Genomic DNA, 14,985 nt, shown 5'->3' with positions numbered 1-14,985 from the left:
TTTGGGAGCTTTATGTTAGTATTATGTAGTATTCTGTTAATTTCTACAGTTTTCACATCCCCATCTTCATTTTCCTGTTGGACAATAAATTAGCTTTCAGGGTTTCAGTTCTTTAGAGTCTTGCTGTGACTACCTTTGTGACTTCTCTCAGGATGTGTAGGATATTTCCCTAGGGAGGAACTGCTGAGTCACCAATTAGTCTGCTGTTGCTGATAAAACAAATCACCCCAAGTGACTTAAAAATGGGACCCATTTTATTGTCTGACAGTTCTACAAATCAGAAGTCTGACACAGGTCTTACTGGACTAAAGTTGAGGTGTGGGCCAGCCTTTGCCCTGTAGCCCGCACTGGTGAATCCACTTGCAAGATCCTTAGGTGGGGGCCTTTCTCCTGAAACTTTCAAGTCTTTCTCTTACTCTATTGTCAGATTCCTCCTAGAGACTCTTCTGTCTCCTTCCAACTGGATCAAGTCCTGGGGAGTGAATTAAGCAGTCCTGAATGGTCTAGGACAATCTCCCAGTTCAAAAGTCATCTGTAACCTCAGTTCCACTGGCAGCCTTAGTTCCCTTTTGTGGGTAAGTGGGCCATTGTTCTGCCTACCCTAGGTCATAGACTACTGTGTATTGTCCGTGAATGTCTTGACCAAAAAGTCTTTAATTGCTGTTGTAAATGGTGTGTATGTGTATACACAAACACACATATGTGCATTTAGTCCCCTCTCGTAAAGTGATTTTGAGAATTCCAGTTTTCCCATTTGCTTGCTAATAGGATTGTAAACTTTAAAGTGTTATTTGATCTGAGAGGTATGATTTGATTTCTTATTGCGCATCTTATTGATTTCTGGCTACTGAGGTTTTCTTCTTGGTTTACTGCCTATTGCATTCGTTTTCTTATTTTTAAATTATTTTTGTGTTATTTTCTTGTTTATGGGTCTTCAAATAGTCTTATTACCAATTATTTAGATTGTATTTTTTTTCTTGGATGGGATTTACCTTTGTCCTTTATAAGGATTTGTTTTGAACACAGACTTTAATTTTGAACTTGTCAAAATCTGTTATTTTTAAAAATTATTTACTTGAAAGTTCAGGGGACAGAGAGAAGGTGAAAGAGAAGGGTGATCTTCCATCCACTTGTCTACTCTCCAGTTGGCCACACAACAGCCAGGGCTGAGGCAGGCTGAAGCCAGGAGCCAGGATACAGGAGCCTGAGCTTCAGCCAGTTCTCCCATGTGGGTGCAGGGCCTGAGGTCTTGAGCCATCTGCCACTGCTTTTGCCAGTCACATTAGCAGGGAGCTGTACCAGAAGTAGAGCAACCGGGACATGAATTTGTGCCCATTACCTACTGTGTCACAATGCCTGCCACAGAACCCGCGGTTTGTAACTTGGTCATAAAGATGCCTTTCTTGATTTCTTTAAATGTTTAACAGAACAAATTGTGCTTTTTAATAGTTTTGTTTGTCTCTAACATATTTCCACTTATCTTTTTGAGATGTAGCAGCAGAAAATTTAATTGTCTCAATTATATATAGTCTTAGAATTTAAAAAATGTGGGTTCATCAAATACTGTAGCTAGGGATAACTTTATAGCTGGCCTGAAGCCGATGCCCAGACTGAGAAAACCTTGCCCCCATGGACTGGCAAGAGCCACATTTCATTCTGTTGTTTTCATGGGCTTTGGAACCTGCCTTGACTTGGAAAGAAGTTTTATGCTGCTGGCACGTGACGTAACTCTTGGTAGAAACAGAATCATGGATGCTGTTTGTATTGAAGAAGGCAGAACAACATTTCCACGCCAGAAGTTCTCATGAGGAGGTGGAGAATCATGCTAATTAAGCAGGGGGGAAAGGGAGTTTGTACAGCAAGGAGTAGTTTACTGTGCCTGTAACGCCTGCTTAACCTTCAGTGTTGGAAGGGCATTTATACACGTAAGAATTTGATATCAACTCTGTTCATATATTTGTCTAAAGTGCCTCTGAAGGTCTTTGAAAAATCCATGCAAAAATGGGATAAAAATATGTGTTTATTTTAATACATTTTAAAAAATACTGGCATATGAGAGGGTCTTTAAAAGGTTTGTGGAGGTCCCGGCGGCGTGGCCTAGCGGCTAAAGTCCTCGCCTTGAAAGCCCCGGGATCCCATATGGGCGCAGGTTCTAATCCCGGCAGCTCCACTTCCCATCCAGCTCCCTGCTTGTGGCCTGGGAAAGCAGTTGAGGATGGCCCAATGCATTGGGACCCTGCACCCGCGTGGGAGACCCGGAAGAGGTTCCAGGTTCCTGGCTTTGGATCGGTGCACTGGCCCGTTGCGGCTCACTTGGGGAGTGAATCATCGGACAGAAGATCTTCCTCTCTGTCTCTCCTCCTCTGTGTATATCTGGCTGTAATAAAATGAATAAATCTTTCAAAAAAAAGTTTGTGGAAAATGCATACCATGAGAAAACTATATATGGAGGTCAGTTTTTTTTTTTTTAAACACAAAGTAATCTTACTTTTGAATTCCACTGTTTCCTCCTCATTGCTGAAGTAACCTCATATGGACCAAAGCCTGTCTGTGAGTTAGGTCTGTGCAGGAAAAGTCTTTAGAAAGAATCCACAGCTTTTCTCTCCGGGTTGCTGTCTATGGTGCTTCCTGTACCGCACACTGCTTCTTCTCTAACTGCCCAAAACATTTGGTTTTCTCAATTTAGTTGATTGTCAGACATGGAAACGCAGTGATAAGATTAAGTATATTACTTATGCCTGAAAGAAGTGTCTAAAGGTTTTGGTTTGCTATTTTTTCTGTTTCCCTTAACAGAGTATCGCAGAGGAACTTAAGAGAGAGTGACAGTTGACAGAAGATGTTGTTGCCTGGCAACTGGCAATTTAAGTATCTGGGAGCTGATATGATTTATCAACCTGATAAACAGCAGGGACTTTAATATGATCTAATGGACTGCTGCAGATGTTGCATTGAGCTATTTATAACTGCTGATCTCTCAGTCTATTTTAATATATTCATACACACACACACACACACACACTTTTTTTTTCTCTTGCAATCCTAGTATACAGAAAGCAAAGGCTCTATTGTTTCTTCTGTGTGGCATTAATAGAAGTCATCTGAAATAAAATGACTTGTTTTAGCTGTTTGTTTTTCTGTAGTTTCTAAGTTTCGAAGGAGGGAAAGAATGTCCTATGGATGAGGTACTGGTTGCGCTTTGAATTCAGACATTCTTTGTATTCTCATTATTACCTTTTAGCAGGTTATATTATGTGAAGTTCAAAGAGAGAGAGAGAGAGAGAGAGAGAGAGAGAGAGAGAGAGAGAAAGAGAGAGACAGAGTGTGTATGTGTGTGTTCCCATCCATCAGGTCACTCTCCATTGCCTGTGGTAATGATAGCTGCTAGGCCCAAGTCATGAATCCAGTCAAGTTTCTGACATGGGGTAGGAGGGCTCAATTGCTTGATTCACTGCTGCCGCTCCCAAAGATTTGTGCTGGTGGGAAACTGCAGTTAGGAGCCAGAGCCTGGAGTTGAACCCAGGTACTCCAGTATCAGATTTGTGTGTTTTAACCATTAGGCCAAATGCCCATCACCATGCTAACTATTTTAACTCTATTGTCATTAATCCCTAGTGACCCTACAAGCAGCTGTTAGATCCAGCAATTTACTGGTAAGGAAACTGCAGGTCAGGATGGTAAAGTAATTTGCCAGTGAAAATATTGCAGGAAAATCAGAGAGGTGGAGTTCGTATTGAGGGCAGACTTTTAAACCAGAGCACTTTTCACTGGTACTGCCTCTCTGTGTTTTGCTGTATTGTTTCTTTATTGTTCAGACAATATGCTGGTTCTGTAGGGGTTTTTCTTGCTTTCGCTCAGTTAAAGTCACCTTGGAACCTTGTTAAAAACTGCTATTTCTTGACCCTTATTTCAAAGATTCTGACTTACGTGTTTCTGAGTTTAGTTTTTAGTGTCTGAATCTGCGTTTTCCTTGGACCACATTCTTGAGAAATCACTGTTACATTTTTGAAGCAGAAACTTTCCTTTTCAGCTCTCAACTGAACATTGATAGCGAGTACACTAGGAGTGCATGTTAGAGTCACATGCGGGTAAAGCTGTCACTCTAGTGCTGAATACAGCCCACAGACTTGCCTGCGTGAAGCTGCTTTGGTCTTCATTTGCTGGCAAGTATGTGCAGGTTAGAGAAGTCCATAGCAGGTAGTAGGGTCAAGTTCTGATGTATTGACTGTTCTTACATGTCAATATATTGTGGAAACTTGGATGCGTTTGTTTCCAAGAAAGCCTGCAAAAAGTAAGAAAGAGCAGGGTCTACAGAAGAACCAGGAGATGGCAATTAATAAAAATCTTAGGCACACAGGGGCTGAGAAAGAGATTAGGCTGAGAGAGGTGCGTGGTGAGTCCTGGAGAAGCCTGTAGCAAAGCAGGTCCAGATGGGAGGACGGGGAGTTGGTGGGTTTGTTACCATATTGAGTTATTATTGGCTTATTCTGTCTTCTTGGTCAGCAGGGGTTATCACACAGAGGAGACTGCTGGGGGTCATTACCAAAGCTGTGACTTTTTACAATTTGTTTATTGTTTTGATTTTGTTATGATTTTTGTCTTTTAATTTAATTTAATTTAATTTAATGTTTGATGATGTTTACATAGTTGATTAGGGCGGAAGGGTCAAGGATTACGCGAAAGTGAGTGAGACTATTGTTTCCAGATTTTATTTCTCTTCTCCCTGTAGCTGGGGAAAGGAGAGGGGAGAAGCTGCACCCAGCCTCCCATCCACCTCAGCACCCAGGGTTGGGGAATGACCACCCGATGTCATCCCAGGTTTCCCAGTGTGGAGCATGCTTCGAGGGTTCTGCTCAAGTGGTTTAGATAATTCTAAAATGCTGTCAATCTCACCACGCCAAGGATGAGAAAATCCTTCCAACGTCCATTGGTTAACATAGACCACCTTAGACTCTCCATTCACCTGTATTTGCCGTCAACCCTTGGTTGAAGTAGTTGACCAATTTGTTCTGCCCTCCTTCCTCTTACATGATACCAGATAGTCTCTGCAGGCCCCAATGGACTGCCATATTCTCCTTCTGCTTCTAGGCATACTTTCCACTGCTCTTTCTAGGTACGGAGTAGGCCCATTTCTCACACATGCATTCCACAGTCAGATCATAGACCCCACAGTTCTGCCCGTGGTTGGAGTGATTCAGTTGGGGGCATCTCTAAAAAAACTTCATGTGAGTTGTTCTCAGACCTGACTCTTATATGTGCTTGAGTGTATGGGATCCATGTTAGACTGTCACTCACATGAGCCTGTGTACACATTTGTAGTGTTGCAATTGCTGTGCACTTTCTTTCTCCACCCCTGTCCTTTAGTAAACCAATGGGTGCAGTGACTCAGTCCAATCCTGCCTATCACACATTCAGTCCTCATATACAACAGCAGAAACTGCGACCTAGTTGGAGCGACCCCCAGTAGTCCTTCACCAGGCCTGCCCCCAGGCCTGGTTCCTGTGCTTGCCAGTTTGCACAGCAGACTGTTCCAGTCTCTTCCACATCCCACTCAGCTCATTGATATCAGTGGGTGTTGGAGCCTAGTTCAACCCAACCCTACTATCCAGCCCACATGCATGCTGGTTGGTGCCACTGCTTGTTTAGCCAGGCTTGCCCTCAGCCCTGGCTTCCATGTTCACCAGTGGAAGCTGCCACCCATCAGAGAGGTGCCCACAGTTTCCCTACTTGGCCCACTTACTATCTCAGATCTTGTACTGGTAAGGTGGTTTTGCAATCTAGCTTGACAGGATCTACCCCCCCACTCCCCGATTGCAGCACTTGCCAACTAATGCTGTGGCAGAACCCAGCCAGCCTGCACTTACTCTGGCTTATGAATGCAGCAGTGGATAAAATTGGTTAGCTCAGCCTGTCTCTCCCCCCAACCCAGTTCACATGCAGGCCATCAGGTGTTCTAGCCCTGCCCAACCTGGTCTACTCCCAGTTCCAGGTCTCATGCTCACCAGAGGGAACAGTGGCCCAGCAGGAGAGCTCCCAAAGCTGTGGCTTCTGAGCAAGAAGAAAGGAATGTCTTTTGTGTAAGGGAAAAATGAATATGTAGGCAAGGTAATTGTCATCGCAGTTCATAACTCTTGTAGGTACAGGTTAGAGACGCCTTCATATACAATGTACGTATGGTATGGTAATGAGCCTTCAGTTCCTACAGCGGTGGTGTGCTTCATTTAAAAGTAATGGTTTGGGCACTATTTGACATATCAATGAAGCACTTTTGAATGCTTTAGAAGGTTTTAGGCTTCTGAAGTGGAGATGAATCACAGAAAGACTTTTGGGTTGCTTGGGGATTTAGTAGGGTGACATCTAGGTTAGGGAAGAGTCCCTGGTAGATCACATTTATGGAGTGGCTTCGGTGGCTTGGAGGTCCAGTTCATTTTTCTTCTTGGTTGTTTAGGTAGTCTAATGCTATTCTTTCTTCCCTTAAGGGTATTGTCTGTCCATGCCTGGAGGTTTGTCTTGATATGAGATTGAATACGCCTCTTACCAGCGGTGAGGGCAGTGAGTAAAGGATTAGTGAAGTCCTGCCTCTACATAGAAGGAGGGCCTTAGAGTTTCCGCATGCTCCCAAGGTGAGCTGTTCGCATGATACAGGAGTTCGTTAGAGCAGCAGCTATGCAGTTCTGTAGGAACAAACTTCATGCTTCTTTTCAAATTCCTACAAAATTAAGAATTGCTGCAGACTGTTTCTGGTATTTTAGTGTTTTGCTTTCCAACAACACCCAACTGATTTTTTTTAATATGAAAGATTAAAGTAAGTATATAATATTCAAAAGCACAGCATATTTCTTTCAAGTACACACTTGTCTTTTTAAAAAGATTTATTTTATTTTCATTTGACAGGCAAAGACAAAGAGAAAGAGTGCTCTTCTGTCCTCTGGTTCACTCCCTAGATGGTCACCATGGCTAAAGCAGGGTCTATCCAAAGCAAGGCACAAGGAACCAAGGACCCCTCCCAGTATCCTACCCAGAGTCCAACGGCCCAAGGACTCGAGCCAGCCTCTGTTACTTTCTCAGGCCGTAAGCAGAGGGCTGGATCAGAAATGAAGCAGTTGAGACATGAACTGGTACCCACGTGGGATGCTCGTACCTCGGGTGGAGGTTTAACTTATTCCACCGTGGCACCAGCCCCCCACGCTTGCCTTTTAAAAATAGGAAGGAGAAATTTTCTAGTAATTAAATCCCGGTTGCAGCCTTGTCAGGATGGAAAAGTGAGCTGCTGACTGCAGGACTCTGGTCCACAGTGCACCTTGGGTCACTATTCTCCAGTGATGGAGTTTGGTCTGAAAAAAAAAAAAAGAAGTTTCTGTTATAATAATAAAGATACTGCAGCCAGTATTTTTGAGAGCCTTCTCCTTGGGATTGTCCTTATCTTAGATTCTCCATACCTTGCAAGAACCTGGGGAGTTAAATGATTCCTGTTTAAGAAACTGAGGTCCCAAGAGGTTAATTGACTCCCAGCCCACCCAGTTAGGGAGACATTTTTCAGAAGGCCACTTTGCTGCAAGGTGGTATTATCTCCACCTTTAAGAGGTAGGTTATTGCATTAAAGAAATCACATATATATGTTTTTAATGTATACATTATTGAAGCTTGAAGAAGGGAGCCATGCCACTCTTAAATTACACTGATGGATAAAGGCCTTTTGTGTTTGGCTAGCTGATCAGAAGCCGCACCTGCTCGCTGGGGAGGCCGTATACAGGAGAGAGCAGGGTTCTTTTAAGCCTGCTTGGCCGGGTACTTTTGTGTAGGGAAGGTTAGAGTGTGAGAGCCACAAAGCCCTCCTGCTGTACAGGTATCAGAGGTTGTCTGTTACAAGTTCCTTCACTTCCACTGTGACTTCCTTTGCGCTATTCTATTTTGGACTTCTGTCCCGTGCGTATTTACCGTAGACAAAGCTTTTTTTTTTTTTTCCCTTCTCTTTTTTAACAGCCCCTTTGGCACCAGTTGAAAAGGAGCCTGCTACTTCCTGCAGTGTCTGGGCATTGTGAGTTTTCTCTTTAAGCTCAAAATTGGCGATAATGGGGACTGTGACTTCCGATTGTCCAAAGAGAGAAGTTGCAGATAGGAGCCTTCCAAGATGATTCACTAAAAATCAATGGAGCGGGGCTTTTTGATAAATGGTCTTTATTATAGGGAGGTTGTTTGGGATAGGACTTGGGTTACTGGATACCCTGGGCTAAATCCAGTGTTTCAGAAATCAATGCTTACTGCAAAAAGGCCTATTTTTATTAGCCCAGGTACTGTAGTTGGCACAATTTCTTCTTACAAAATGAAATATCCAGCAGACCATTCCCGATTATGTTATGTATTTTTAGATGTTACCACTGAACTATATTTATAGTATAGACGACTGAATCCTATCTTAAATATGCAAAATAGATGCATAACTAACCTCCTAAGCTGCGTTCCCTGCTCCATATTACACCCTACAGTGTAGCCTGTGCTTAAATAAGTTCTTGCCAGAGTCTCAGGGTGAACTTTTCATTTGCTTTTTAGTATCAGTACAGAGAGTACATACAAGGTGCATGGCCTACTCAATGACAATGTTCTGCCCCCAGCTCCATGCTGAGGTCTCCATGCTGAGCTAGCCGACCGCTGGTGCTGCAACTGGGGAGTGAAGGCAAAAGTTTTGCATAGGGAGATCACCTGACTCAGATGAGCTGAAAGCAGGTGATGTCCCAGCCTTTGCTGGTGTGCTTGGGGTCTGTTGTGGCATGAGGGAAAGTTAGGTCACCATGGGTGTGGCTTTGGTGTGCACCTTACAATTTCCTGGTCTGTGAGGTGCCAGGATCCATAACATCCCACTTCTTAGGGTAACCTAAGTGTAATCAGGAACATAATGAGCACAGCCCTGCTTCTGCTGCTGAAGTGGAAGAGCAGCAAGGGATCCTGTGATCTCTGCATTCAGTTCCCCCATGCCTGGATGCTGAGGGGTTCTGTTACTTGAGTTTGCAGAGCTCATCTGCTACCAGCATTGATTTTCCTGGGAGGAATAATGAAGCTAGGGTCAATAAAAAGGTGGAAAACAGAACCTTTCAAACTATTTGAGGAATCATGCCATTTGAAGAACTTAGGAAGTGACCACTGGGCAGTTTTTGAAGTAGGTGGATGCCTCGTGTTACCTACAATTCTCGAAGGTACCACTCTCTTTCCAGATGTTGGGCCAAACTTGGAAATATTTTTCTTTGTCTCATCCCAATCAAATGTCTGTTTTCCAGTCCTTCAAAATTCTCTGCTAATAACTTAGATATAAAGATTCTGCCACCAGGTTTGGCAACTCCAAATTCACTGTTTGAGCCCGTTCCTCTCTGTTCACTCATTGTTGAAGGATTTCTTGTACAGCTGGACTGTTCCAGGCCTTGGTATTGGAGTTATGGTGGATACAGTCACTAAACCAAGAAACATTGGCTCACGGTGTCTCTGGAGCCTGTTAGGATAAGATACGGGAATAGGCTGCCCATTCTCGTGTATACCTGTTAACCACTGACCACACTTTCTTTACCAAGAATGTAAAAATGCTCTTAGTTTGTGTCAAACTAAGTATCAGGTTTGTCCCTAACAGATGTGAATCACCTGCTAACCTGTTGATTTTGTGGCAATGAGGGTGGCGATAATATGTATTATTATTACATACAACATATGTAGTGATTCATCCGTGAATGTCATGTGTATGTGTGTACAGTGGATCGGTCACCACTCACTAAAAAATTTAGGAGCACTCTGACAATATTCTGGTTGTGGTGATAACTTTGGTTTTGTATGATTTATTTTTTTTTAAAGATTTATTCATTTTATTACAGCCAGATATACACAGAGGAGGAGAGACAGAGAGGAAGATCTTCCGTCCGATGATTCACTCCCCAAGTGAGCCGCAACGGGCCAATGCATGCCGATCCGAAGCCGGGAACCTGGAACCTCTTCCAGGTCTCCCACGCGGGTGCAGTGTCCCAATGCATTGGGCCGTCCTCAACTGCTTTCCCAGGCCACGAGCAGGGAGCTGGATGGGAAGTGGAGCTGCTGGGATTAGAACCGGCGCCCATATGGGATCCCGGAGCTTTCAAGGCGAGGACTTTAGCCACTAGGCCACGCCACCGGACCCATATGATTTATTGGAAGTAAAAGTGCAAAAATGGAAATGAGCACTTGGCAGCACAGAAATGCCTGTTACATGTCTTTATAATGTGTTCAGATAACAAAGCTTTCATAAGGTTGGAACGTGTCCTGATTAGGCAGTTACTGAAAGGGTTGAATTGCACAAGAGAGTTGTTTAAATTTTGAAAAAGAGTTGACATTGGGAAGCCAAATTGATATTTCCATCCCAGATTTATTTTGTATCTCACATTTGGAGCTATGAAGTTAAAATTCAACAATTACATACCTAGCTACAAATCAGCATGCCAGATGGTTGTTATAAATGCTGTTTGTAGAAGTAAGTGGCAGAGGTTACCACTGTTAAACTGTTAGAAATTATTGGTTAGATTGAGTTGTATTTAGAAATAAGTATCAGTTGTATGAAGTGACAGAATAGATTCAAAACTTTTTGTTTTAAATAAAAGAAAACCCAAAGAAACTGTGCCCTGGAATGGAAGGTACCTTTCAGAGCTGTTTCACTTGCACTCTGTTCCTCTCCCTTGCTGTTTGTGTTATTTTTTATTGATTATTTTTTATTTATTAGAAAGGGAGAGAGGGAGAGAGAGAAAGAAAGAGCTCTCAGATTTACTTCCCTAAGTTCATCAGCAGCCAGGGCTGGACTGGGCAGGAGCCAGGTGTTGGAACTCCTTGCTCGTCTCCGTTGTGGATGCAGAAGCACTTGGGCGATCACCTGCTGGCTCTAGGGTGTGCCTTAGTGGGAAGCAGGAATGGAGAGTAGAGCTTGGACTTGAACCCGGGTACTCTGACAGGGGATGTGGGTGTCCTGAGCGGAGGTTTAACTGCCAAACGCCCGCCCTTTTTGTTCTTAATTTAAGATGTGACTGTGTCACTGAGAAGCAGGAATGTATCAAGAGCGTGTATGACATGTTTCTGGCTACAATGTAAAAAAGTAAAAATGACAAACATCTCAAAGCCCACATTTGTTAATTTAAGAAGTCTATAAATTCAAATCCCAGTGAATTTAATTTCATATTGAAGCAGATGACATCTTGATTATCTATGTATCAGGTTGGGGGTGGAGGGACCGAGAGCTGCTATTATGTATGCATGGTTCTTGTGAAGGTAATACATAACATGATGATATGTCTAAAGTGCTTTGTAACTATAGGGAACTGTGTGAATGGTGTTATTATGATAAATATGACACTGACATTTTTTCACTTAGAGACTCATGTCAGACTGTCCTTTCCTGATACAAAAATACACAGTAATAAGCAGTTTTTGCTTTTCATTGTTCTTGTTCTGTATGTGGAGATGTTTTGCTCTCATTGACCTGGAAATTAAGATTCTTTAGGTAATGCTAATAAAACAAACATTTTGAATGAAAGGGATAGAATAATTATTGAGCATTTCAGATATCCTGAGAAGTAGCCTGCTAGGTCTGGCAACTCTACATAGTTGTTTTAATACTAAATAGCATCTTTCCATTTAGAGACCATTTGAAGTATTATCAGTATTCTTGGTGGGATTATATAGTTCTTCAAAGAAAATATGTATTTGTATCTGGCTTTGTGCATTTGAGCAAAAATAGTAATAACACTTCCCAAATAATGATGGGAAAGCGAGTCACAATAAATATGTTGGATTCCCAGGATAAAGAGATGTACCATTCTAAGAGCTACAGCATCTGTCTGTAAAGATAGTACAATTTAGATATACCGTTTTAGGAAAAAGCTCACCAAGTATAACTATCAAAGCTGCTTCTCTTCTTCTTTCTTTTTTTTTTTAAGGTTTGACATTCCAGTAAACTATTAGGAACATGTCCTTCCAACTCCCTTTCCTCTTGAGTGTCTAGAAGTGGGTGTGCATTCATATTAAAAGCAAAAAGTCCCTTAACATTCTTTTCAAGAAGTCCATCCTGCGAGTGTCACTGCTTAAGAGGGACTGTAGCTATGATTGCTCTTGCTGGAATTAGATTGCAAAAGACTTTTAAGAAAACATGGGAATTGCAGGGGGAGTTTTCCATCACTCTTAGAGTTCATGGCCGATTTGTCCCTTTTTGTAGACTGAATTTTTCTCATCAGCAGGCCCTATCTCAAGAAGGAAATGTTTAAATTTGATCCTAAAATGCTATGTAGTCAGATAAGTAGAAAATGATGAAAATTTCTACAATAATCTTAACAGTAGGCAAATGATACTCATGATGTGAAGTATTTTTCCGGTGTTTTCATTCACTGTTCGTAGTATCCCTGTGCGTTAAGCCCTTGTTTTGTGGATGAAGATCTGGAGTCGAGCTCTGTTGTTTGGGTTTCCTTTCTAGGGTGACTTGCCCTATCCTCTGTCTTACACCGTGAACTCTGCTTATGTTCTAGGTATCTCGGTGCCAGGCCCTCCTGTTCCTTCACTGCTGGCTGAAGGAAGGCCGTGAGTCTGCAGCCGAGCCCACCAGTCCTTGCAGTTCCCGTCATGAGCTCGCCAGTACAGCCAGGTCAGTCTGTTTGCTTTTGCTTAACTTTGACAGATTCTGTGAGAAAGATACAGCTTCATGTTGGCTTCCAACCGAGCGGCCTAAATCGCAAAGACACATTTTTTTTTTTTGTGATGAAGATTGGCTGATGTAATAATAAATACTGAATGTTATTTTCTACAGCTAACACTCTGTCATTATCAACCCAGTTTGCTTTCTGGGCAGCTCATTTTTTTTGTATTGTTGTCTGAGCCCTGAGATACAATTCTCGGCTTCTGCTGTTAACATTCAGATTGCATTTTATGAAGAGGTGAATACTGAATAGGATTGAGTAGTCTTAATTCACACCTACGGTCTTTCCAACCAAATCCATGTCTGTGTGCTTTTAAATGATGCTGTGGGATCTGCACGTCAGCTTGTGGATTTACTCCTGCCTCTTTGACCACAGGAAGGATATTTTCCCTCCCCACCCTTCTTTGCTGCCACTCCTGTTTCCTATACACATATTTAGCCATAATCTCAGCACCTGCTTCCTCTACGTCCAGTGTGGCTCAGGCAGTGCTGGGATCAGCATAGCCAACACCCATTCCTCTAGAAACAGGGTGTCACCTTTGGAACAAATACAAGTTTTGAGAGCGATAGAGGAGAGCCAGATACCGTGTGCTGATTACAGATTCTAAGACCATTTTCTGCTTGGATCATCACAGGAACATTCCCCCCCACCCCTGCTTCTGTACCCTTCTGCATCTCCGTATCCTGGGTTTTGGAACCTTTCTGGATTGAAGTTAATGTAATAATACCTTCAGGGCTCATAAGGGGAGAAATGTGTGCCAACACTGTCCCTCCCTGGCAGCCTGCACTCACATCAGCTGCTCTGGAGTGTCGTGGTCTCGTCAGCTTCTCTGCACGTTTCCAGCAGGTTGCCAACTTGTCTGCTACATTTGGAAGCAGACGCTGTTGGAAAGGATCACTGTGTTTATCTGTCCTTAATGATGCAGTGAATATAGTGCAGACCCCAGTCACAGCCGTGATTTGTCATTGATATCACTTCATCTGACTGAGCAGACGAAGAGTCCCCTAAGCCTCTTATCCATGACACAGGCCAGTGGTCCCCACACTGCAGCAAGCAGCGGAGTGACCCGGAGGGTTTATTCAAACATGCCCCATACCTAGAGTTTTTGAGTTCTGTCTTTTGATGAGTTCCTCTGAAGTGCTGCTGTTACAACTCAGGAACCACACTTTGGGAAACATAGGTCTGGTCATCTGTGGCCATTCCTTTCCATTTCTCCTCTGTCTCCTGCAGAGAGCCTTGTTAAAAAGGGTGTTCCACGAGCTGAGTTGCATATTACTAGGAAGGCATCGTTATCCTTTCAGTTGCAATAAAATTAAAATCATGTCTATGTTATATGTAGATATGTGTGTGACATGTAAATATAGGCTCCATGCATTTATTTGTACCTAAATTTAATGTTGCCTTGCCACGGTCAAATGTTTGGTAGATGTGGAAATATTTGGCACTGAAAGTGGGCATACCAGGTTTCCCCAGGAATATTAGTTTTGTAACATAAAAATACTATTTGAAACTGCTATTTTAATGAGGAAGCTATGGTCACAGTAGTTTTTCAGATAGGAGAAGGCAAAATGGAGCATATATAGGAACACCATTGAGTGAAGTTCATGTAGCATTAGGACTATTGACATTTCAATGTGTAGTTTCCTTTTTCATATGACCATAGAGGTCTCAACCCACTTTGGCAAGTTTCTGTGAATTAAAATGTGAACTTGAGAAATATGCTATTAAAGTAGATGAGTAGGAAATCAGTTTTATTAATCATAAATTGTAAACAGAGATCAAAGACTTGAAATGCACTTTGCATGTATAAAGGTAAGATTTATTTTTCTCACAAACACAACAATGTTCTGCTTCTGGTAGCTTGTATTTTCTAGTGCCATATAGATACTACATGGGGGGGAAATTGCCTGATTGTTTGACTAAGAAGAAGTGTTTTTTTTTCTCTCACAGGTCTCCTTTTCTATTTCTTTGCTATCTGAAAAGAGAATTGGATTGACCTAATACAGTCACTATCCACTTATTTTGCTTTTGTTCCACAAATGGCTCTAAAGAGTTATTGTGCTCTGGGAAGCAGAATAGACTCACTTCAGTAGTTCTGGAAATTCTTTAAGTCAGGGTGTCAGACCGAGCATTTATGTTCATCTTGAAAACTGGTTCTGGGATAGTGTGAGTTCTTATTGTTCCCCATGCGTCAACCCCATTCTTGGAAAACTTTTCGTTATCCTTATTCAAAAAGAGTGGATATTAAGTCTAAAATGTTACTGTGTTGATCATGTTCCCAGTCATACAATCAGTGCTGATT

At 42.4% G+C, this 14,985-nt stretch overlaps 1 protein-coding gene across 5 annotated transcripts in view; it reads left to right on the top strand.

Moving 5' to 3' along the window:
* The window catches only part of HDAC9 (histone deacetylase 9), an 834,677-nt gene that overhangs the window by 62,985 nt on the left and 756,707 nt on the right, over positions 1-14,985 (top strand). For all 5 annotated transcript variants that reach the window (XM_058677966.1, XM_058677969.1, XM_058677964.1 and 2 more), the window contains exon 2: positions 12,516-12,631. In XM_058677966.1, the coding sequence (XP_058533949.1) occupies positions 12,610-12,631 (22 nt within the window). In that variant the 5' untranslated portion in view covers positions 12,516-12,609. The remainder of the gene's footprint in view (positions 1-12,515; positions 12,632-14,985) is intronic.

The sequence above is a fragment of the Ochotona princeps genome, chromosome 20 (assembly GCF_030435755.1).
Source record: "Ochotona princeps isolate mOchPri1 chromosome 20, mOchPri1.hap1, whole genome shotgun sequence".
NCBI classification, from domain to species: Eukaryota; Metazoa; Chordata; class Mammalia; order Lagomorpha; family Ochotonidae; genus Ochotona; species Ochotona princeps.
This window is presented reverse-complemented; position numbering and strand designations above follow the sequence as displayed.